The 26,542-nt window shown below is 37.3% G+C and overlaps 1 protein-coding gene across 1 annotated transcript; it reads left to right on the plus strand.

Moving 5' to 3' along the window:
- The first annotated feature begins 2,174 nt into the window (after positions 1-2,174).
- On the plus strand, positions 2,175-24,912 carry LOC116932171 (gamma-aminobutyric acid receptor subunit beta). Its single transcript, XM_032939956.2, has 8 exons — positions 2,175-3,477; positions 11,365-11,444; positions 14,179-14,246; positions 17,517-17,743; positions 17,870-17,952; positions 18,073-18,495; positions 19,309-19,451; positions 21,804-24,912. Exons 1-8 carry the CDS (start codon positions 3,383-3,385, stop codon positions 22,140-22,142), a joined length of 1,458 nt encoding a protein of 485 aa, XP_032795847.1. The 5' UTR covers positions 2,175-3,382; the 3' UTR covers positions 22,143-24,912.
- Positions 24,913-26,542: the final 1,630 nt, after the last annotated feature.

Raw genomic sequence — 26,542 nt, forward strand, 5'->3', positions numbered from 1 at the left:
GTGAATTAAATCCTCGTATATTGCTGTTAGATGCCTCGTTATTGTCATTAGACATGTACCAATAAAAATGTTCTTGATTGGACTTGCTCACTTGCGGCAACTGCGAGTCTAAACAAGGATATAGGACAGCAATCAACATGTCTAATTCATGTCAAATATTAAAAACATCGCCATGCATAGATCTACATCAAAATCAGCGACTCAGTTCTTTCCTGAATATTCGCGCATACAATAAAAATGTTCTACACACATCACGCACATAAATAAATCAATAGCACAATACGATGTACAGAGCCAATGGCGATGCGACTGGAAAAAGCGACTGCACGATCTTGAAAACAAAGGCCATATCCACATCAAATGATACTCACGTACACACAACAACAACAACAACAAACAGTTGAGACACGCAACATTATATTCGTGTATCGATGCGCACACAAAAGAAAGCGTCAATGTCTACACACGCGGCGCTGTATATAGATCCAAATAATAATATATATAGATATATAGTATTATAGTCTGATAGAAATACAGGTTGATATACACTGTGTGTGTATGCATAGAGGAAAGAGGACATCACGAAATCAGCTGCACGATTCGATGACTGTTGGAAAAATCGAGAAAAATCCAAGCAAACATTATACTACGACATTGTTCCCTATACGATTGTATGTAGGCCACTTGAATAAAAATGTCTCCAATGATATATTCTCATAGCTTGTAAAGATCAAGGTCATCTTACACATTTTTCAAGATTTGAAATCAATCAACCGTGTATTCTTTTTTTTTTCAAGTTTCAGGATAGAAAATGATTTTTTATGCATTTCACAGCTATATTTTATTCACAGCATTTTTTCCCTCCTGTCTTTAAGATTCATCGTGTAGAACCACATATTTCAAATAAAAAATAAAATAAAAAGCCCCAGTTTCATGACGTCACTAACCCTCCCCCCAAAAAAGAGACACCCAATGCAAAGTGAACCCAATGGCCCTGTACGTCCTGTGACGTTATCGTTATTCTTTTCCAGTAATATAAACTGATATAGTAAAAAAAAAAAACATAAATATCGAAAGAGAAAATAAAAACAAAACGAACCCCCCCCCCTTTTTTTATGTCTATAAGGAGACCCCTGCTTATGGATATAGTTCTTATATACAGCACGTGTATTCAATAACAGTATAGACTAAAAAAAATGGTATGGAGTAGTCTACATATAGATTTCGGCGAATCGAAAGCCTTTGAATCAATCCTCTATGCAAATAGACAATGCTTACCTTATATATACACACCGAAGTTTTGCATCAAGTTCAAAGCAAACGTATATACATAAACGAAACAAATTGAAATAAACGGAAGGCTACCCTGCTCTCCATTCAGCACGAGGCTCGTAATCAAGAATATTTGCATGCGCCAAGTGTCTTTTTAATGATATCAAATATGGGTGTGGTCGTTTTCGTATATATATAGTCAAATTAGACAATATATTCCCTTGATGTTGCGATGCGACAACATACGAAAAACAAAAACAAAAGAGGGGCATTTTAGCTGTGCGGATTTAGTCTATTTTCTAATAGTATATATAAAACATGTGAGGGAAAGGGCTCGCTATACACAGCGAACAGAGTGCCGAAACAAAAAGAAAAGGGTCGCTGCAAACGACGAGCGTGCGTGAGCAACGAGGGCTGCTGTGTTGAGAATCGATGCTGCTCTTCCTGTTCTATTATACAAGCATCCAGCCAGCCAACACAGAGAAACCTAAATACATTGAACGAAGCGTAGCAGCTATGTCCCTCTATCCTGGCCTTTCAGCAATCGCTGCTGTGTAGTATAGAGATGCGTGCGGGAAAAGGGGAGGAGCCTAACAGTCACCCCACTCTTGCCTATTTATTATTAAAAGCTTTCCAACTTGAATGTGTTGTCCCTATACGTTTGTGTTATAGAAGAATAGCAAATTTTAAAAATCTGAAATTTTATAGACGAGATATAGTCTCGTATAGATACGAATAATTCAATACGTTCCAAATTATGATTTCGATATTATTTGAAGAAAGAAAAACTGGACAGAAAGCGTAAATAAAACAAACCGCTGCTGTTTGCGTTTGATGCGTAGTGTAGATCCCGTGAGGACATGAGCAGATTTCTAGATCGAAGTCACGTCGAGTCGGGAGAGCGTTTGCCTTTCAGTACGCCATCAGCAGTCGTCGTTCAACGACTTGTACAATTCCATTCCATCATCAGACTCAACACTTTTTTTTTCTCCCCTCTCTGTGTGTGTGTGTGTGTGGGGAGGGATGTAATTTATTTTTAAGAAAAAATTATTCTTCCTGTCTACACATCGGTGAAAAGCTGCTAACCTCGTGCACAGCACGTCAATAAGGCAGTGCCGAGCGTGAAAATACTTTTTTTCTTTGTTTTTAGTTTGCATTTCGAGAAGAAAGTTCTATTAAATGAACGCAAACGATCGGGAAACACTCCCGGAATATACAAACGAAATTGTCGTCAGTGCTCCAATGTTGTGCTATTCTTCTGTGTGTGTGCGTGTGCGTGTCAAATGCTTTAATTAGAAGGGCCAATTTCGCAATCAAACAAATAACAAAATCGCCCTTTTTATTTGATTTGATTTTTTTTTTTTTATTTGGCCATGCTTTGGATTAATGTTGAAATGGTGGACATCAAAGTGGATAGCTGATTTCACAATCCGAACTCAGTGAGAAGAGACATTTTCAAAATATCAGCTGATTATCAAAATTGACACTCAGTGGATGCGTCTGTATGATGCGCGGCATCAGTGTCGCCACTTTTGTTTCACCGTTTATTATAACATACTAGTCCTCATTCATCCTCATTATAATCCCACTCTGCAGATGATTGCGGGCTCTTAAAACTAAAAAAATTCATTTCAATCCCGCAACTGTGGCTCGTATATACACGACACTATAGCGCCTTCCTAAATACGAAAAAAAAAAAAAAGTGACAGCCAGAGTGAAAATCTTTATATTTTTTCAGTTAAAAAAAAAATAAATAATAAAATAAAAAGTATTAAAAGGCCCGAGGGTTTTTTGCTAGAACTAAGGCATTTTTCGCGTTTGTGTCGCCATCCCATCGTCACTAGACATTTCGACTCATTTTCTTTCTCTCGAGAGCTCATCCAGCATATAATATCCTTCATCCGGCCCGCCCCAGATATATACAGAGACGTGCCACACACCGTCACACAGCAAAACGAAAAAGAACGTCAACATTTTTATCTGGCCAAAAGGAGTGACAGTTCTTGTCCTATATATACTGTATATATAAACGAATCAGAACAGCATACTAAAATTCTTACTAGAACTTGCCGTGAAAGTGCTGTGCTAATTTCGGGAAACGAAAATCCAAATGATGAACGACAACAGTGTCATGGCCTTCTTGGCATTTTTGATACTGGCCATTTTGGATCCGCGACTGATCAGCCAATCACACGCTTCAGTTAGGTAAGCTGCTGCCCCATATTTGTGTTCTATAACCCCATTCTTTATATACGTGCAGACTATTATATACCCACAAGAAAATTGTGATTAAAGCAAAGTCTCGTTGAATTTTCCCTTGGAAAAAGAGGGTCGTCGTATATTTGTTGTATATAGAGGTGTCTATACTTTCCCGATTATTAAACACGCAGGATCTATATCTACATATAGATATGCGCGGTCATATATCGTGGCCTTTTTTGATCGTGCATATAGCGCCACCGTGTTGGCTGCGATCCAATCTTCTGCTATTCTCTCTCTCTCTCTTCTCTTTGTGCTGTTTCCTTTTTTTCTTATTTGCCATCGATGTGTCCGCTGTCATATATAGTTCAATATCTTCTTTCCAAATTAAACTGTATAATATGATCACAGGTTTGTTTTCGACAATCATTTCAACATTGATTAGCACTCCCCCAACTTCAGAAAAAAATGATGTTTATACATCAGATTCAAAATAAGCTATATACGATATGTTATCCTATATACAAGAGCAAAATTGACTATATGTAGAACAGTATATATATATATATGTACTATATATACAGGCTGTGGTATTGCTTTGGCTGCGATGGCCGTCGGGCGTTGAGCTGCTTTTCATTGATCGCGCTCACGGTGCCTTTATATAGTTTTCCCGCACTCTGAAAGGATAGAAGAACCATTTCCTTTTCTATATACACTGCTGCTCGCCCTGGTGGTTGGCACACGCAAACACAATCTTCATATACTCGTCTGATGTTGGTTAAAATAGGCTATTTATCTGACGCGGGAAATTTAAATCTAGGAATTCATATTATATTTCTTTTTTGTTGGCGCTTTTCTTTGTTTATTAAACAAAAAGGGGGTGGCTGTTTCTGTCGTCCACTTTCGAACGTGTCGTTTATATACGTGTTCTAGAACGCCCTCTTTACACTTGATAAATATACACACACACACACACAGCCTGTGCTGTGTTTATTAAAGCTGCTGTCGACAGCGCTTTAGCCAAATTGATGATGTGAGCCAAAACAAAAAGGCAAAACGATTTCTTGAAAATATTTCTTTCGATTGAAAAACAAAAGAAATGGCTTATACATCAACTTGCGTATATATATATAAAACATCGAATGTCCGCTAGCTTGATTGCTTCATCAGCTGTTAATGGAGACGAATGAGACGTATAATCAAAGAGTTTGATGGCGGCCCTCAATGAATTCACTCGACACACTTGAAAGAAAGTTTCTATATATATGTGCTGAAGACTATACAGCCTTGATTGTTACAATATCTCAAACGTCAATCGTCTCTCTATTTATATCGATTCAAGACAAAATGAAGACCTTGGCCATGTCAAATGGATTGGAACACACACACACACAAATATAAGAAAGTCTTTTTTGTTTTGTTTTTTTCCCCACATAGAACTCGATACATACATAGCTCGATGGCCATAACTTCTGTACATAGCTCCCCTTTTTTTTGGCTGTGTGCTGTGTGTGTTATAGACCACATCCGCAATGTCGCATGCTGCTGGATGCAGCTGAGGGACACATCATCTCACACTCTTGTGTCGTCTAATGTAACGAGGCATTCGAACCGAAACCGAACCTTCTCCCAAAACTGTACATGTATAGGCAACTGCATATAGGGCGTGTGTGGCAGCATCATTATTCCGGCTGTCATACAAGAAAATATCAAGTCGTTTTGCCAGACGTCACGCCCTTCGTTTCTGTAATAGACGCTTTAAATCTGATATCATCACCCTTTCCTTTTTTTTTTTTTAAATAATTTATTCCCCCACCCACCCCCTCCCCCTTTTTTTTTACGTGTCATGTAGACTCCATCACTGATTTTTCAACACACGCACAAAAATGGGATATCGATACATTTAGGATGTTGATGGCTTTACACATTGTTTGGTTATTGCTCGGCTGAGCGTCACTATTATATCGTTCTCTTTTTTCTTTTTCTTTATAGGTATATCCATTATACATAGTATATGCGACGCTGATGTGTTGACCTCGCAAGAGTCCCTCTTTTTATCTATATAAAAAAAAATAAAAAAATAAAAAGGGGGTGATGTGTTATTGTAAGGAGGATTGGAGAGCGCAAGTTCGCACCAGTCCCAAGCACATCACCATGCTTTTTTTTTTGTTCTTTCTTTCTATATATTCTATATATATATATATATAAATGTAGTAGGATATTTACAGCTGCTGCCTTTATATCGATTTTTTTTGCCGGAGGAATCCTCCTTTCCGTCTCTTGCAAGGAGTTCGTCACATATATACCTAATATAAGGGCAACTGCTGTCCTGAAGGATGTGTGGATTTCATCGACCTGTTTTATTTTTTTATTTAGCCAACTCTCTCACTGTAGACATTATTCAATTCAAACTGTGTGCATATATACGATGATTGCGTAATGGTTAAAAGCTTCCGGCAAGCCGAGTGGGTTGTCTAGGAAATCCATTGAAGTTTTGCCGGCTTCCAACTTCTTCCATGACGACACCACAAAAAAGGGGGGAAAGAAATGAATTGGGTCTATGTACGAGGATATATAGGGGACACTTAAGGTTGGACTTAATTGTTCTTTAAGTGTTCTGTTGTATACAAAAGTTTGTTGCGTTTAAAATGAGCGAATCAATCGCTTTTGGAAAGCCCATAAACAAGACGTCAGTTGAAATGTCGACGGTTGAAAGAAACTGAAAAAAAAGGATCTTTTCAAAATGAAAACTGTCAAACTGCACTTAAGTAGTTTCGAGTTGTTTTTTTGTTTTTGTTGAAACCAACAGCTTTTCTTGCTGCGCCGAAAACACGCAGTTGACGCTGATGGCGTTCATCCGCAAACCCGTCTGCCGACGTTGGGACTTTGACGTCTCGTGTAAATACAACGGGGATAAGTTCAACAAAAAAAATGTATAAAAGGAGAAAATCGAAGATCGAAGCAAAGTGCCGAAAAGTAACAACAGAAAAGAGCAAAATCCTATATAAGATATACAAAGAACATCATCAAAAGGACCGTGTTCTTTTTCTTTCGAATCAAACAAAACAAAACAAAAGAGCTATTACATTTCGATAGAAAAAAGAAACAGAGAGAAACCTATTGTTCTACATAGGGGTCATTCAGTTTGGGGTGAGAGCGGGGCAAAAAACAAAACAAAACGTTAGAACAATATACACTTCAAATGGTCTTATATATATAGTATATAAGGAGTTGGCATTTTATTCAGTGCTGTGTTTTGGGTATAGAATAAAAGAGTGGCTAGCGAGGGTCGCTTTAAAGCCTGTGCATTAGAGCGAGGGAAAGGGAGTTGTTGCTGATTATTCGGATACTTCAAAGTTCGACCTTTTATAACTTTGCGATAGAGAGAGACTCTGTATGTATATAGGGATTTCAAATGAACGACATATATACGAATTGGCCAATAAGAAAGTGGGAAAGAGACAAAAAAAAAATAACAAATGGTTTTGTGTGTGTGTCTAAGAGTCAATCGCAATCTTTTGTATATGTTCAATTCAAAGGGTGGAACACATCAAAATGAATGTTATAACCTACTCGTGCTTGATGTGCAGCAGTTTTTCAAATACAACACGACGCATTTTCTTTTCTGATCTCAAGCGTTTCTAAACACAAACATCATTCGTTCGCATCCACCCATTTTCGCTTCTCTTTTGTTCATCTATATTCTTTAACAATCAAAAGAAGGCTTATAAGAATTTTGATTTGCAATGCGATGAAACCTCTTCTATACAATCTATACGAGAACGCTGATTCCGATTTTGATATCCCACAGCTTAGATTATATGTATATATATATTTAACAAAGAAAAAACCTGACCATATATATATATATATATTTAAATTATATAATAAATATAAAAGAGAGCAGCAGCCACGCTATGTGTGTGAGCTGATCGATCGGACGACAGTTGTGGCCCAGCCATTTTTTTGCACCCCATCCGCACAGCATCAGAGTCAGGGGGGAGATGGAATCTCATATATAAATATGTGTAGACTATAGCTGCATCAGCTGGTGTCCTTTTGCACAGTTTAAGTTTGACCCTTACGTTTTATCTTTGTCTTCATATATGTATGTATCAGAGAAGTATATTGCTGGTGTTGAGTTGAAAGAACTCCAAATTTGTATTATAGCAATCAAATATAAATCAAAGAGTTACATAGATTCAATGAATCTGTGACTTATATTGTGCTGCTTGGCCCATTCTAAGAAACAAAAGTTACGTAATAACTCTTTTTCTCTTTATCAATAACTTGGTTTGGGATAGAATTGCGTCTTTGTGCGGATCGTTTTGCATCTATGTCGCATATACAAATCACTCTCATTGCTTCCACTAAACACGTATATATAAGGCTATAAATCACGGACTTATATATAGACATAAGAAAAGAAGAAAGAAAGGCACACTTGCATTGGGTGATGTCCTTGTGTATAGGTGACAAACCTCAGATGGGAATAAGATTTATTTATATATATATATTTTATCGGTTTACATTTATAAGGGTAGAATCGATATAGTGTAATGGACTCTTCATCGTTCTTACACTGATGGGATTTAATGTTAAGCTCATTTTAGATTTAGTATATTTGCAACCTGCTGTTCAGGTATTAACCTTGTTTGGACACGTTTGTTATTCAGCTTGGGGCGATACAGGGCAGCAAAAACAGGCCAACAATTCTAATCGATATTTTTAAAGCTATATATGAACGTGCTGCAGAAGCGGATTGTACGAAAGGCTTGTTATACAACTATATCGCGTAGCGTGCGGATGTGTGGATGCAAGTTGCATCACTTGACGTTCTGTTACGCACACAACGCGTATGTTACACAAGAAACGTGTGTAAACTAAGGTTGCATATATATTTGGATGGCCACACCCTGAGGCCATCTGTCTAAATCTGTACATCCGCATTGGAGCTGTAGATTGCGTGAAAACCGGAAACAATCCGCCAGGAAACATATAAGAAAACTGTTGGTGGCGGGAACAAGGAAATTAAATATAAATAGACTACATCTCACTTTGGGTATATATAGACCTATTTATAACACGTAATAATTAGAACGCCAATGTTCTAATTCGATTCATCTTTCAATCAGATGAAGTGGATTTCTAATCCAACTTGAACGTCATTGAATTAAATTGACTTCATTAGCGCAAAAGCTGAAAATCGCAGTAAAAAACGCTATGTGTTATAGAAATCAAGCCATTTATTGCGAGCTGATTAACCAGCAGACAACACAGTTATTAAACGTCTTTCAAACAATCCTCTCGCATCATTTATATCTGTGACGTCTAATCAGCATCATTAGCGTGTGCACCAACATCGTGTGTAAACGCGTCCTGCGACGTCAGCCATAATGTATAAACAGCCTCTGACATTTATTACATCTTTTCACGCACGTATATAATACAGCAATCATCAATTGTTGATACGACTAAACACTTGAGCCCCCACCGTTGCAACACGTTTGATGGCGCTGTAAATATAGTCGTTATATGCATCTGACGATATATAGAGCCACTGCATGTCTTAGTGCAATGCTTTCTTTCATTTTGTGACAATAAATTAACATGTTCAGATGTTACATCTCTTGGCTGCTGATGATCTGCTGGACGGCCATAGGATCTCGTTCGACGGGATGTGATGAGAATGAAACAAACAGCAGCTGTTATATATAAAGTCGGTCGATTGATGGCGCAGTCTATACAACATGTAGAGCACATATATATAACATAGAAATCAATGTTGCTCTTGATGGCTGCCTCGCGTAGTGCACGCAGTGTCGAATTTCAGCAGCCCGTCAATGCACACGCCGTCGTGTCCTTTTCATGCTGTATACAAAATCAATGGGTTTTTAATGTGTTTAATGTTATATAGACGAAGGAAGAAGACGTTGATGTGATTAGACGAACAAATTGAGCTTTCTAACATAGAATTTTAAGAGATTTATGCGTGTATACGTTTTAGGAATGTCAATAAACAGCAGGTGATCCATTTTTCCAGCAACTATAAAGGCCTTTTTGACATTTGCATATATGCATTTGTTTGACGGGAGAGCATCAACTATATATGTTACGTTCACATATTACACATGTGTGGCTGGCTTTCAATCGTCGCGGCTGTATAGTTGTCCTAGCAACGCCAATAAAAAAAAAGTTGGAATTAGAGACATAACTGGTCGGTTGCTCTGGTGACTCTAAGAATGCATCAAACTATTACACATCAGCAGAAACACGACGAGTTTTCAAAAGCCTTTTGGATCAAACTTTTTCTCTCAGCCCCTGAATAAGAAAGTTTCTTTGACGAATTTCGTTTAATATGCATAGAAAACTGCTGCCGAAATGGCATCGATGCCAAACCGTTGAAAGCCCAGACTTATATAGCCTATTAGTCTCTATATATGAAAACAATGCGATTCGATTTCCAGTTGCCATCAATCTTCTTCTATACACCTCCATTTCCTCTGACTTTCCTCTCCAATGTCGTGAAATTCCCATTTATTTATTTATTTTCTTGTGTTTATCTCAATCGCAAATGTTTCGTGTTTCCATTGCCGTTTCGTTTGCTGTCATCACAAAAGGCACAGCCCATCGCCTTTTGTCAGCTGACGCGTGATATATACATATTGGATTTGGCGGCATTGTTTGTTTCCCGATAGGCTATATATACGGTCACATCTCATAGTAGGCCATGAAAACTTTCTGTTTATAGACTACAATACATTTCTGCTTGTACAGAAACAAGCTTTTGAAGCTGCACTTGTTTTCGCTTGTTCTATTTCAATGGGATCGTTCGAATATTGAAGTATACCTGGCGCCCGATTGTATAAATAGATGCATATCACTATTTGTTTGGTTTATTATATCATTCGAGAGAGATGATTGTTATCCCGTTGAAAGGACGTATACTTCACATTCGTACAAGTGATTATTGATTTGAAGTATATTAGGCCCCAATTGAATCAAAGTGGCTCATTATGAGCTATAGTTTTGATGTTTATCGTCATGTGCTGCCTATAGATATATGTCTATAAGAATGACCTTATTTGTTTTTCCTATTGACGGCCGACGAGTTTTTAAATGAGATTAACTTAATGAGCAACTTAATGAACAATTGCGAATGAAACGAAACATTATATCAGCACAATTCGAACCGTAAATGGTATATATACATCTTCGTCTTAAAATTAGCATAGCATAGTGTCTTGTTAAAGTTACACAACCATCAAATACCCTGGTCTACACACACACACAGACAGTCGCAATATCTGCGAAAGGAGGCGATCACGTAAAAAATAAAGAGGGGACGCAGCACGCGGCCGAAATTGGAACGATATTCACGGCAAAAGAAATGGGCTGTAAAAAGAATCAGATCTCGGCATCTAAACAGAAATAGAATATAGGCTCCTTCCTCTATATATCTTGCTGTCCAATCTAAAAAATAAAAAAAAGGGGGGGGGGAGATTTACATCTAGCTGTCTGCCATGTAAGACATGAACGCGTGACGCCATTTTTGCCGGCTGCTGGGGGATGCAGTCGAGATATAATCATTTCGAAAGTGGATAGCCATCGGACAGCCCACAGACGCGTGTATATACTTTACATGAAAGGCTGGTCGTATAGATCTATGCCATCGATATATATAGACAATCACATACATATACTGTAAAGAATGTATAAAACAGTATATATATAAGGGAAGGCTATAATATTCTCATCTTTTATAGCCTATATATCTATAGGAAAAAAGGGTGTAAAACTTCCTGTTTCATTCTAATATATATTCGATGAGTCTTTCACTTGTATATAAGGTTTGATGAATTGATTTTTCAAAAATGTATTGTATATTTTCAGTTCGATTCAGAATAACGTGACGGCCATTCTCGACAAGCTGCAACGTGGCTACGACAAACGGGTTCGACCTAATTACGGCGGTAAGTTCTTATATCATCGATTCAATTTTATTCAATCATCATGAGATTGAAATCTACAGCACATATCCTATATAACACCCTCTCTCTCTGGCATCAGAATTCCAGCAGTTATATAGTTTTGCATTATATGCGCAGCATAATAATTATACACACTTGAAATGTCCCCCCTCCTCCCCGTTTTGTGCGATGCAGACTGTCCACAACTGGTGCAGTCTAGCCAACGCGTTGCATAATTGTATGCTGACTTTATTATATATTACAGACACACACACACACACAGCACACACACATAAAAAGTCCGCAGTCGCTGCTATAGATCAAAAGCATTTCAGACTGCACTTGGATACATTTTGCAAGTGTGTTTTTAGATAGACGAGTCGTCTAACTAGAACAAGAAGATTTCTTATCTATTATTCTATAGACATTGAAGAGTGTCCACACGCACACGCATGACAGGCGTAATATCATATATTATGAAAAGTCGGAGACAAGTCCGAGTGCTGTGCGTCTATTTGTAATGAGATAGTCGCGAATACTGTGCTGCTGCGTTCTCTTAAATGTTATATATATCAGTCTACAGAGAAACGTTGGTGACATTTCTCAGCGAAAGGGATTGTAGTACAGCATGTGAGGCCAAGAAGAGGACAAATTCTAATTGAAAAAGAGATATGGCGTCGACAAATGACTGCCCTTTTCTAAATCACCGAACGGACCTGTGAATTTTGCGGCCTTAATTTAGATATATAGACTACGAAACGATACATTCTGCACATGGTTCGTGGATGAAATGGATCGTTTTGTTCGGAATTGAAAGGAAAACCCTACGTTTGATTAATTAAGTTATAGATCAATAGGAAAACACTCGTTTCTTGTCCTTCGTCGTTATAGGCCCTTTCTTGCGTCAAGTGTTTTTGAATTCGAATAAAATATATAGCTATATACAGAACTGGCCGCGATATTGATCAAATAACAGAAGCAGATGGTCACCCTTCCTTTCGTTTATGCCACCCACTCAAACTCAAACAAAAGATGAAACAAAACCACAATAGCAAAACGAGAACGCCACCGGCACATTGACGGACTTATCTCAACGCTTATTGTCTCAAACTAAAAAAAAAAAAAAAAACAATTTACATCACACTGGATTTTTGAAAAAATTGTATATATGCAAATTCATGTTTATATCGCTTGTATATTAGGCTACGTCAATATCGATCATATTTTTTTTTAACCATATACAAACAATCTCAGTAGATACATATTTAATATACATAACAATTTTCTCTGGAGAAATGATGCCATTTTAAAGTGCCCTGTGTCCGACACACCGTATAGCCTTTATATAAATACATAGACGCCCTCATACTCTCTAGCCTAAATATATATACACATACGTGGGTGTGTGTGTGTGTGTGTACATAACGTTTATATAATATGGATCGGTTTAGATTATTTTTCGGCGTGTTGTTTGTACACATCGGTCACGAAGTGGGATGGTATATAGCTGCAAGCCGCAAAAGCCTCTATATATAGGCTACACGTATATATGTTATATAGTCTATATAGCTCTAACAAAAATCGATACGGAGGTCTCTTACATTCGCTATACCGGCTTTTAAGCTCTGAGACCCTTTTTTGTGGGGCCTTTTTCCTATTTTTGTATTAGACCCTAATATAAAATCAAATTCAAACGCGAAGTAAAGTTGTATGTGCTGTGTCCTAGTCGATTTAGTGGATATAGAACAGTTCTAAAACGTGCGATTTTTGTTTGTGAAAAAGAGGCCGCATCATTAGAGTCGCCAAGGACAACGAATAGATTAATCGTTTTCACTGCTATTTGATATTTTTTGCTGGGTTATAGATTGATCTCTGCTCTATACATTTGTCATATCTACACACACACACACACAAGAGCTCTACGTCTAATGAAAAGCTTCCCCCCTTCGCTCCTTGACGCACAGAGAAACGAGGATGTACGTAAGGCTATATAAGCTTTCATATATCAAAGGGCGAGTATAACAACTACAAAGATTGCTGTGATAATATTAAAGCTTCTTGGCAATTAATAGCCAAACATCAACAAACAGCAGGCAGCCCGAGTATTAAAAAAAAGAGCTTCCCCTTCTTCTATTTTTTTGCCAACACAAAAATTGCTATTGGCTTAATAATCTATATATTCTGCTCTCGTTGCATTTAACGATGTGATCATACAGCACACCATAGCCCCCCCTTTTATGGCTTCTTGTATATATATATATATATAAAAGAAATAGGGCTTATGTCGAACGGTAGAGAAAGGTCAACAGACGCTCAACGAAGATTATATTGCACAGGGATCAAGTTTTTTGCTTTTCAAAGTATAGTTTCCCTTTACCCCCTTTTTTTGTGTGTGTGTTGTTGTCGTGCTCTGTTGAACTGATTGCCGAGACGTCAGATGTGTACGTGTATATGTGGGGAAGAAAGTATATAATTGAAGCGTAATTGGGAAAGATATTAATAGATAAGAATGCTGTGCCGAATTATAATAGGTCTATATAGATATATACGAGAACATAATAAGCGGCGTTTCTGAATCAGGAATGCATCGTCATATAAAAAAAGAAAAGAATAGAGGAAGGGTTTCGTGAACGCATGACTTTGATGTCTCGTTCGTTATTTCCAAATTGCAATTCTGCCTCTTTTTTTTAATGAGAATTATTTTCATCTATTTATTTATATTTTTTTTTAATATTAGGACCGCCAGTTGAAGTCGGTGTCACAATGTTCATCATCAGCATCAGCTCCGTCTCCGAAGTTCAAATGGTAATATGAAATTCTCAAATTCTCAAACACCTAATTTTATTAGCTATGCACAAAATTACATTTCAAAAATTCAATATTCTATTTATATACACAATGACGTGTGTTTTGCCCGCGTCATTCAATTTCCATCCCCACAAAAACACGCCCAATCATCAACAACGAACCTTTTCGCACACAAACACAACGATAAACGAATCACCAAAACACACACACACACATCACAATCTAGCCTATTATACGTATATACGTGCTCTCACTCGTCTATCTGCGCTTCTATTTGGGGGGGGACGAAGAGGTAAAAAGTCAGGAGAAACCATATTGGGTCCACAGCATACTGATTTGTTTCATTCCTTGTATTATTTTGATGCTGCGGTCTGCGAAAAAGATAAATCTTGTCGATTTTATATAGCCCCCCTCCCCAAAAAAAAAAACAAGCTCTGCTTCCATATACATGCCTCTCTTTTGTGTGTGTATATACAATTCTCCTCCTTTTTTTTGTGTGTGTGTCAAAGGAAGAGAGAAAAAAGACTGGCCTGATGAGTTCCTTGCTGGCCTCCTATATATATATATGTGAGCTATATAGGAAAGTATGGGCGAGAGATTGCTGCTGGGAGTTGTTTAATGGGCAGCACGCGTCCGCGTTTCGTCACGCCATCTATAAGGCTAAATCCTGCTTGGTAGATGGTTTGTGAGGGACAACACGCAGGAACGTCTATCTATAACAAAAGAGAGTATATATATATAGGATTTAAAAAAAAGAAAGAAAGAAAGAAAGAAAGAGGAATATAACAAAGCGTATGTGTAGCATCCAAAAAGAAGAATAGAGTCGATTTACGTAGCCTATCGTCCTTGTTTTCCTTTCTTTTTAAGGGATATATCTTGATGTTGTTCTCCATTTACTGGCTATTATATTGTTTGTGTGTGTGTGTGCTGTATATACGAACAGCATAGCATATACACGAGCATATATATGTATACAAAGGCACGTATATATTGCGGGCTGTTATTTTTGAAATAAAAAAATATATATATACAGCACAGTACGTATATATATAAGGTAATTAGAGAAGACGGTCTTACAACTTAATATACAGAGAGCTCGGTGATTACATGCTTTTTGCTTCCAGTTTAAAAAAAGGTGGTTGCTGCAGGAATATAGGCAAGACGAATGGGGGAAGTAAATAGGCTATATAACACACATAAAAAAAGAAACCAATAAACAAAAGAGCTTTGATTTGCTATGTAGGTATTTTATAAGGAAGCTTTTCAGTTGCCTGATTGATGCCTCTGGTCATCGATTGATTCTTTATTAACAGAAATACATTAAAATTAAATCTCTGTACATACAGATGTTATAAATAAACAGAATTTCCCTCTTTCATGAAAATATTAAAAGAAAAAAAAAAAAGATTCATGAAATCCGATTTAGTATCTCGCTTTTGTTATTCGAGTGTATAACACGACAGTCACCTGATACTCTAGCCTCATCTGTCTATATATACAATGTAACAAGAGATATAATATAGTACGTTTCAAGAGCTATTGTAAAAAATGTGTAAAAATAATGCAGAATGTTGATATCATAACACCTATAGATATACAAACACACAAGATGGGGATCATTCTAACATATAATAACGTTGCGCCTTGTGTCATGTCCCTTTATAGTATATTACGTAAAAGGTATTTTGGAAATGCGATCTTGTTTGAAATTTTAAAAGAATTGCTATATAGCCTTGCAAAAGCGCAATTTCAAACAGATGCGGCTCGATTTGATATTAGACACGTGCGACAAGCGATCGTTATGCGGGACTGGTCAAATGTTCTGTCTAATGAAATTGGATTTAAGATGTAAACCGATTCGCAAGTGTTGATAGGCCTGATACAATTGACGAAAGAAAAGGGGGAGCTTATACAATTAAAACCCAAATGGCATTGCATTAAATTCGTATATCAGAAAATCCGTCGTTTTTCATTATTCTGAATTGTATTAGAAATTAAAGCCCTGATGGCTGCTGTTTTTTTTAAGGGGGAAGGACTCGCACGCTATTCGGAGAATATATGCAGATCCACCTGCACTTTGCACGCCATATCCAAACTTGTCAATTAAACCGTAAACAACCCAGCACACTTAGACGTATAGATGTATATAGCTACACCACAGCAGCGTTGGCCCTCTTGCAAAACTTCTAATCCTCTAAAGAAAATGAAAAGAAAATATACATAAGCCTTTTTCCAAGTCCCATTTTTGTTCCCCCTTCCAGGGACACCTGAGTAGATAGCATCTAAACACATTCTATATAGATATCTAGTACATATATATATAGGACGATGTGTATATATAAGGGACAACTGTGTGTGCGCATGAATTATTTCTAAATCGAGTGGATCAGCTGATGTGTAATGTATATATTCTATACAGCACGACCTTTATCTCTTTAAATGGCTCAGTCAACGACGTATAGAATATTACAGCAAAATATTATATAGGATAGATCTATAATATAGGCCTATTATTTTGACACTGCTGTCCACATTATATAGATGAGCACGACTTGTTTTCGTTGACAGCATTGTATATAGTATTACACACTAAAGATCCTGTAAATAATTGTCGTCGTAAATCTTGATTTAAACCATTCCGTCATGTGCTGGTCCGTGCAAGAAAGGTGCGCTTTTATATACACATGAACAGAACCAATATAAGTCAAATGTATGGGGAAAAAAATATATATAAATAGAGGTCTCTATATATTCAAATCTTGATGGAAGAGGGGGGGATCTACATATGAATTATATTTCACGTGAACATATGAAGAAAAAAAAATAACGGATGTCGTGATTTCTGTATATACAAATATAAGTATTGAGAAATAATAAGTTGGATGCATTCCTTGATGATGGATGGGCTGTATATGCAACATTATATATATGTATTATATATAGACCTTATATATGTATATATAGTGTAGTTGTATCAATATTTCTATAGTGCTTTTTGAATGCGGCAGACGAATGGCCAGGGCAAATCGATAGACGAGCGCCACGATATCCACAGATTTATTCATGACCCCCCCCCACATCCCACCATCACATCAAAGTGTATATATAACAAAGTACATCATGTATATATTAGACTATATACAAAACAGACCATCATTTGAAAAATTTAAAAATCTTTGTAGGGTTAATACCCTTAGGCTATTGCATATAATCTATACTAATATATAAAACATACATTTCTTTATTTAAACAAACAAACAAAAAAAGGATTTCACGACGGATTTCTACTTTCGTCAGTACTGGAAGGATCCGCGTTTAGCGTTCGATCGGCTTCCGGGCGTCGAACGCATTATGGTCAGTACGGAATATTTGAAAAGTATTTGGGTGCCGGACACGTTCTTCGCCAACGAGAAATCCAGTTATCTACACATGGCCACAACATCCAACGAGTTTTTGCGCATCACTCATCTCGGCGAAATCAACCGCAGCATCAGGTAGGCTCCTATATCCTATATATATATGATAGATACAAATTGATTCGATTTCAGAAGTTTAATAGGCTATAACCGTAATAAAATATACACATGAGACGCATCATCTACATGAACACAATTGTACAGGTTGACCATCACGGCTTCGTGCCCGATGAATCTGCAATACTTCCCGATGGATCGTCAATTATGTTCCATTGAAATCGAAAGTTGTAAGTTTTGATTGGCCTTTTCTTTTTTTTTTAAATTTCTCTTTTACTCCCGTTGACATATCGAAACGGAAATCAACGCAATCCATTGATGTGCGCAAAATGTCTTTTTATTATGTACAGTTGGATTCGCTATGAGTGAAATCACTTACCATTGGCTGGGCGGCAAGAAAGCGGTGGCCGTCTCTCCGGATGTCCAACTTCCGCAATTCAACGTGCTCGGCTATCGACAAGGTTACAGAGTCGAAGTTTTAACGACGGGCAACTATTCGAGAATGTCGCTGGAAATTCAGTTTGTCCGCTCGATGGGCTACTATATGATCCAGATCTACATCCCGTCCGGATTGATTGTCATCATTTCGTGGGTCTCATTTTGGCTCAACAGGCAAGCCACACCCGCTCGTGTGTCGCTCGGTGTCACCACTGTCCTCACCATGACGACGCTCATGTCCTCCACCAACGCTGCCTTGCCCAAAATCTCTTACGTCAAGTCCATCGATATTTTCCTTGGCACTTGTTTCGTCATGGTTTTCGCTTCTCTACTAGGTACCTTAATTATGCACACTATATTTACTTTTGATCTCTTCTCAAATTGAATTGAATAACGTGTGCCCATCAACTTTGCTGCAAATAGAGGGCCTTGTCTTGATCTAATGCAAGAACAACGTATACATATAAGCCTATAGTTGGCTTCATTAGGAAATCAGGAGGCTCGCTCCATAAAATAAAAAAGGGGGCCACTCCCTAGTGTCCCTCAGTCACGATGAATCATCTTATATGTATACACATTGCAGAGATATATAGTCTGTAGTTCTGATATTTATATACAAATGTTTTATTTACGCAGCCCAAAAGTTCGTTCTCTGCGCCACGCACATCACGTTATATCCCGTTGTCTCTGTAATTTTATTTCATCTTGGTGTTGTTTCATTTTTCATCACTGCTGGGATCATCAGCCCTACTTCCGGCTTCCTTTCCGCCTTATTCCACGCTTTTTGTTTTTGTTTTTTTTTGTTTTTTGGGAGGCGTGGGGAGGCGGGCAGCACCAAATCAAAAGCTTTACGTCTAAGCGCGATATCCTCTCTTCCTGTTCACGTCTACCCATCCGGAATGGATTTATATATATAATATTAAGATCTATATGTGTGTTAAACAGTATATTACATATAGACGTTATATATATACGTATATATCTATATATATATATGTAGGATTGTATACGCATTAGCATAACAGTTAGACTGAGAGGCGACTTGATTATATACATCACGTTCAATCCTATTGCCTCTCTTCATTGAACAGAAAATAACACGTTTAGTTTAATTTTGTATTACATATTCAAACTGGTTATTTAAACAGAGTACGCGGCGGTGGGTTACGTGGAGAAGAGGATCCGCCTACGTAAAACGCAATACCAGATGATGCAAAAGTTGGTCGAGAGCCGGAAAAAGACGGTGACGGTTGCCTTAGATGCAGAGATGGAACACACTCCTAGACAAACGGTAACAAATAAACACAACCCTTATTCATTTATCCGAAATCAAATTCAATAATTCTTACATTACCCTGTTCCTACATATTATACGGATGTATATCCATTTTGAAAGCATTTGATAACACGGAGATCATCAGGCCTCTTGCATTTATCTTTTAGAAACATTTTTATCTATACGTAAGACATTTTCGACGGTTATAGGATGATGTAAATACATCAACGTCCCCCCCAATTGAAAATTGAAAGAAAAGGAAAGGACAAGCATAAAGAGGGGGTAAAGACAAAACATTAGCGTCACATAAATATAGTATATATAGGTCTATACGCATAGAGCATACAGATATAACATATATGCGAGATGTGTGTAATATCCCATCCATCTAACATTTCCGGTGACTCTCATGTCTCACTCGGAACTGTTCGATTATGCAGTCAAGTTCTCCTTTTTCTATTCCGCCTGTGCAGCTGAAGAGAAATGTTACACACATACACACATCTATATAACATATAGCTACACACAAGACATTATAGTCATCGCGTGTTTAAGGCGAACAGTCTAATGTGAATCATTTTCGTTTTCGCTGGTTCTTTTTATATAAAAAGATATGAGGGATGTGTAAAAATAAAAAAAAGGGGGATTTTTTAGCCAATATTTTATATTGCCTATCCCATTTTTATTCAGATGAATTGATGAAAGCTATTTTCAAATGGCAAAAAGGAATGCCAAGTTTTAAAGGGGTCATTCTTTTTTTTTATTTTTGGAAGCACATTTTCTCCGTTTATATACGACATTTGATGATAACTCATTTGCATTTGACAACAGCATCACGGATTCGAGTAGCTCCTCTTCGAGAAATAATCCAATAATTGAACGATGTCCGTTTGTCCTTGTTGATGCTAATGATCCCGTTTTCTTGTTTTCTTTTCTTTTTTTTTGGTTTTAATCGTCTTGAAAATCCATTAACTGGAAAATAACGGTGTTAGAACGATTGAGTTTGCAGAAGACGTTCAGCCATTTGCATATAGGACTAATTCATTGTGATAATACACGTGATAATATACTCATTTATATAGCTTAAAAATATCACAATTACTAATGATTCCAAGGTAACAGATCTTTATATATAGACAAGCGGGATGATGTTGATCTCTTCGTTTCATTCCAAGAACTTCTTATTCTTTCTGGCAATCTGCTAATGGCCGCATTAACGTTATTTTTCATCCAAACACCCATTCATTACAAATTATATACAATAGCTATTATACGTGTATAAATATATAAACGACTTTGATATGTATAGAGAGAATGGCGGCATTCCACTTGAATTTGAAATTATGAATCGCAGTTCAACATTTCAAGATCGTCATTAAAACCGCGGGTGCCTGATGGCCCCAAAGAAAAGTATATATATAATAGCCACATCAAAGTGAAATAAATATGGCATTGAATCATTTTTTTCTTTTTTCTGCGTCGCATATATTTAGGAACCCCATTTATACGTTGAAACTGGAACGCGCACATCCGTTTCTTTTTCTTATTTCTTTCCTCCATTCGCAGAAATGTACTTATATCCGGCCACCCGTGGCCAAAAGGATATGCCATCCGTCTTTAACACATGAGACACACACACACACACACATACTATACCCACATGAATGTATGACTATCACGTTCACATATGAGCGATGATGATTTCTCTTTTACTGCGGCTCTTCTCTCTCTCTACCCCCCCATTGCGCAAGACAAATCATTTCGCACAGACGAAGGAGACACACACATGTCGATCGCTCAATGCGTCCCTTTTCTGCGCTGTCGTGCTGAGTGCACGCTAAACGTATATATGTAGTATAGGCTATATATATACGAGTATTATAAACTGGCAAGTATAGAATTTCTATAGATCTCGAATGTAATATAGGCAACACGTTAATGAAACATGGCGGGGGTGGGTTATCAAAGATTCTTTGAAACAAACCGGATGTTATGCAATGTTATATATACAACTGCATCTTGTTTAGACCAAGACGAATGGGATCATAACAACAACAACAACAAAAAGGGAGATCAGCTTTCATTTTTGTTTGGCCACGGGGGGTGAATCTGGCAGCACACGTTAACGATCCTTCACTGCTGCAATCCTCCGATAAACTGCGTGTTCCCAAACCCCCCAGCATCATCACGGCGGGGATTATCCAAAAATAAAAGGCCAAGAAAAACATAAAGGCGAACCAATAAAGATGGATGACAAATATATTTGAATCTATACTTCGATGCTCTTCTACTCATTACTAATCTTATATATAATTATTCAATTTTTAACATGTTCTTTCTTGACTTGTTATACACTCAAATGAACAGGAGGTGAGATTCCTGATGGGCCCGCACGGGAAGGCGATGCCGATTCACGAAACGTCGGGACATCCAATGCCGTCGGCTCTTGGTTGTCAAGCGGTCGTCAACAACAGCAACAACATGGTCATCAACGGGCCTCGCATCGACGAAGAAGCAACGGCCGTCATGATCCCGCCGGGCAAGGATCTCAACAAATTGTGGGGTTTCACGCCGTCCGACATTGACAAGTACTCGCGCGTCGTCTTTCCCGTCTGTTTCATCTGCTTTAATCTCATGTACTGGATCATCTATTTGCATATCTCCGACGTTGTGGCCGACGACCTAGAATTCATCGACAGGTCGTAATTTTCATTTGTTTTCTTTGTTTTCAAGGCCTAACGCACACGCTTATAATTCAAACCAAACATCCTTTGCCCTGCTCTCCGTTTATATTCATTTATAACGTCTATAGTTACACATTTATGGCGCATAAGGAGATTGGAGAAAAAGGGCGGGCTGATTCAAATCGGGTCGATCTATACAAGTCAAATATAAGTGGAAAAAAACAAACAAACGAATGCTGATGATGCGCTGCGTTTTATTGATTCAAACCAAAGGCAAACGTATATTACCATACAGACACAGCAACTAAAGGGGAAATAAAAATGTATATGAAGCGAGTGTCTGATGGGGCTATAGATCGAGTTGATTTCCAATCACGTGACGCCTATACATGTAGCCTATAATACTATGCTCCTCTCCGTTCGGGAATATCTCGTTCACCAGCAAATGAATTGTTCAGCCGGTTTGATCCACATCGTCTGTGTCTGACTTTATATAGTATCTATTACGATGTAGATACTATATATACAAGTTGACACTGGTGTATTTTTAGTGGCTTTGTTTGTTTATTGGATTTTATTTTGATTTTTTTCGTGGATGCTCTCAGCAGCGCTCGATCAAAACTTCTTTCTCCGATTGCTCACAACGCCCTTCTAGCGCCAATCGATCGACGTAAATCGAGTTGTTGTTGTCTTTTGGTTGTAAAAAAAACAAAAAAAACAACAACAAATAGAAAGAGCCAATTCCCTGCTCTTCAGTATTTCCCCTCCTTCCCCCCCCCCGCCGTAAATACACAACGTTGCGCGTTGCGCGTCTTTTGATTTCATTTCGTCCTTTTTTCTCGCGATATCCGAAAAAGAAAAAAGAAACTCGTCAACTATTTTCGTTTTTTTTTTCTTCTTCAAGTGTTGCCAGCGACATGAAAGAGTTTGAGCGCCGCGCTTTAAACTTTAGAGCGCAAAGAGTTTGAATTCGATTTGATTTGTTTGATTCGTTTGTTTTTTTGGTTTCAAATTGGGAAAGAATCACTTGTTGAATAAGGGAAAAAAAAACAGAGTCGGGGTAGTCTACGTTCATTTTTTGTCAAGTGAATATTTGATTCATGTCGATTGGCGATCATATAAACTCATTCGTTTATCGCCATTCATCGACATTGGTCTCCAAGTTCGGACGATACGTGGTCGCGCGATTTCATTTAATTACTGCAAATATATTTCTCGAATATTTGCCAATTATTTATTATGTGTACATATAATATACAGTCTATACTATATAAACTCATTTCACTCACATATACATATACTTTAATGGCCCGCATTTTTTGTACGCCCCAAAAACCGATCTCCCCTTTTTGTTGTTTTTTTTTTTTTGAATATGCAAATGATCTCATCAGTCAAAACAAATTTTGTTTTTCAATTCCCTGTGCTCCCTGGCGGTTATCGTTCATTAATTATGTCTGTGTACTACAATGCTCAAATGCGGTGTCGTTCCATCGTCTCTCACATTTACCCGCGTTATATCGAAAACACTCGTTCTGATTTGATGTTGATTTTTTTTTTATGTTTGATCTCTCGTCAGGCAATTGAACACACGAACAATAATATAAGAAGACGCTATTGATCTCGTATATATATTACACAGACACACCTGCTAATATTACAAACCAATTAAAAACATGCACAAGCGACAACGCCATCTTCATTTTGTTTCTTGAAATGTATTAACGAAAAAAGACTATAGCACGTTATCTATTGAACACAGCCCAGTTTCTAAATATAAATATATATATGTATAATATATATATCTCAGCAGAAAAGAAAACAATTTTTTTTTCGCCTTGATGCTCACCATTTTTTTTCTAATTTCCGTACTATAATGACATGCGATCACTGTATATAAATTAAAAAGGATAATTCGAATTCGTATTGAAAAAAACAAAAAAATGTGCAAAACTAATAATATTCTGTATAGTCTTATACATTCTACGTCGTTTTATCCAGTTTAAATGATCGTGTAATGATGTCAGAACCTGATGCTGATGACGTCTTGAATGCACGTCGTTATGCCCGATCTTCTATACAAGAATTTTTCGTTTTGCTTCTTTTTGAGAGTTTTTGTTTTTTAATTGTACGTTCGTGTGGATGTGTTTTTACTTGTGGTTGCGCATTTCTCAGTCGTGTGTAACCTGTACAAGATGCTAAAATAATATGAAACACAAAAAACAAAAAAACAAATCACTGAGGCATTCCCCACTTAACATGACGAATCTCAAATTCCTAATTTTCCCTTTATTTTTTAATTTTCGTGCTCTTTGTTTTGTATATTTTCGTGATTTCATGTTATACAATGTTATGGAATCCCTCCCCCCCTTTTTCTAACGGTATACATTGGCCTATATACCTATAATTGTCCTTCCAAAGGAGCAAATGAAGGCCGATGTATTGTTATGTTCTCAAAAAGAATTTCATTTGTTGTTTTTTCAGACACGCGTTTCATCACACCTTTAGGCCTATCCCCCATCTGTTACTCTTTTAAAACAAATATATATACATATATATATACAACTATCGTTTCTCTGTCCCTCAATCTGACCCCGCCCTTGTTTGATTGTAAAACCCCGGCATCAGCAGACGCATCAGCACCGCAGAGTCTATAAAACTATATATTGTCAAATGCATATTAACTGATGATGATCTCATTTCTTATAATCCTTGTATCATGACCGATGTGGACTGCTTTCAATATAAACGCACCGAGAAAAACAAAAATAAACATCAACACGATTTTCAAAGTATTTCCTTCCGTTTCTTTCAAGATTTGCATATAGCCCCAGGCTAAACACGAGTCTTTTCAAAACTCAAACACACAGTTTAAATATTACGCTATATTATATTATATAATAAAAAAAAACAGCGCATGCGTACATCAGCAATCCATACGTTTTTGCGACGGAGGACCGAAGGAAAGCAAAAAAAAAAAAGGGTAATAACTTCCCGTCGTTTGTGATATCGTTCACTTTTATCCCACGATCTATTTTCTTTACGATTTGTGTGTGTGTGTGTGTGTGTGTGATATAGCCTACAGTGAAGCGGTTCCTTCCGCCCACCCCCCTGTCCTACATATACTGGACTATATACATTGGCAAGTTACATGGAAAGGGAAAGCTATTTAGCAGAGGGAGAGAATGCAAGGCAAGAACGGACAATATAATAACGACCGGCGACGAAAGGAAAAGGAGAACGGCTTTTTCCGTGAATTATAGACGAGTTCTCCCAACAACCAGTGGCTCTATATACTGTATGTATATAGCGTCAATATATATATAGGCTATATAGAGATGGACGTTCTTATATATAGCATCTGGATTTATAAAAGCATGAAACATTTTAAAATTATTATTTTTTTTTTTTACAGTCCGAATGTCTCGTGTTTTGGCATTCATTTGAGTTTGTTCAAAAATATACATTCGAATGTATATGCGTATGAAAATGTTATTGACTTGGACGTCTTGACCCTTTCTTTTTCAAATAGGGTAATTGAATGCTTTAGACTTCCCCATCGAGCATCATCCAAAATGCGCCATCAAATTCATTTTTTATTCAATTTCTTTCTGCGTTTCAAATCGTTCTTGTGGGTATATCCTACCTCACTTCAAGTAAATGATAAGGAGCTCCTGTTCAACGACCAAAATCAAAGGACCGAAACGATACACAACACGGACGCTCGAATTGATTCAGAATTGAAATCGATAAATGGCAATGTTTGATGAACGAATCCCATAAAACATATAATGGCTAATATAATACAAACAAACCTCTTAATTGATAGGCCTACTTGAATTTCAATAGCCAAAATACAGGCGCTAGACCCTTGTTGTTTTGCATAACAAAAAGACAACCAAACAAAAGACAAAAAAAAAAAAACCCTCCTGAATCACGAACCAAGGAAATCAAAGGCAAAACCCAATATCTAAAGAACATTAATTAAATAGAAACCCCCCCCCCTTTCTCCCAAGTATTTGCCATCTCCAAACTAGATCCCATATCTAATATATAAAAATGTGTCTTAACAACCTATACAACCACAGCCTATCCCCACCCCAGTCTTCAATCGGTTCTCTTCTGATGTTTGAATTTTTCGGTTCTATTGATGTACACGAAATATATTCACCATTGTATACCATGCCACTCTATATATAACCCCCTTTATATACACAATGACAGTATAGTGTGGGTTTGCCTTTTGTCAAAAGAGGCCCCAAAAGATCTTCGTATATATACACCATATATATTTCCTTTGATGGCTTTGTGTCTTATACATATATGTACGTATATATATACGTTCTGCATTCCTACATGTATATGGGCTACAACACGACTGTGCAAAAATATATATAGATATAAAGCGACAACGAGTTGTTGGGC

The sequence above is a fragment of the Daphnia magna genome, linkage group LG10 (genome assembly GCF_020631705.1).
Source record: "Daphnia magna isolate NIES linkage group LG10, ASM2063170v1.1, whole genome shotgun sequence".
Lineage (NCBI taxonomy): Eukaryota > Metazoa > Arthropoda > Branchiopoda > Diplostraca > Daphniidae > Daphnia > Daphnia magna.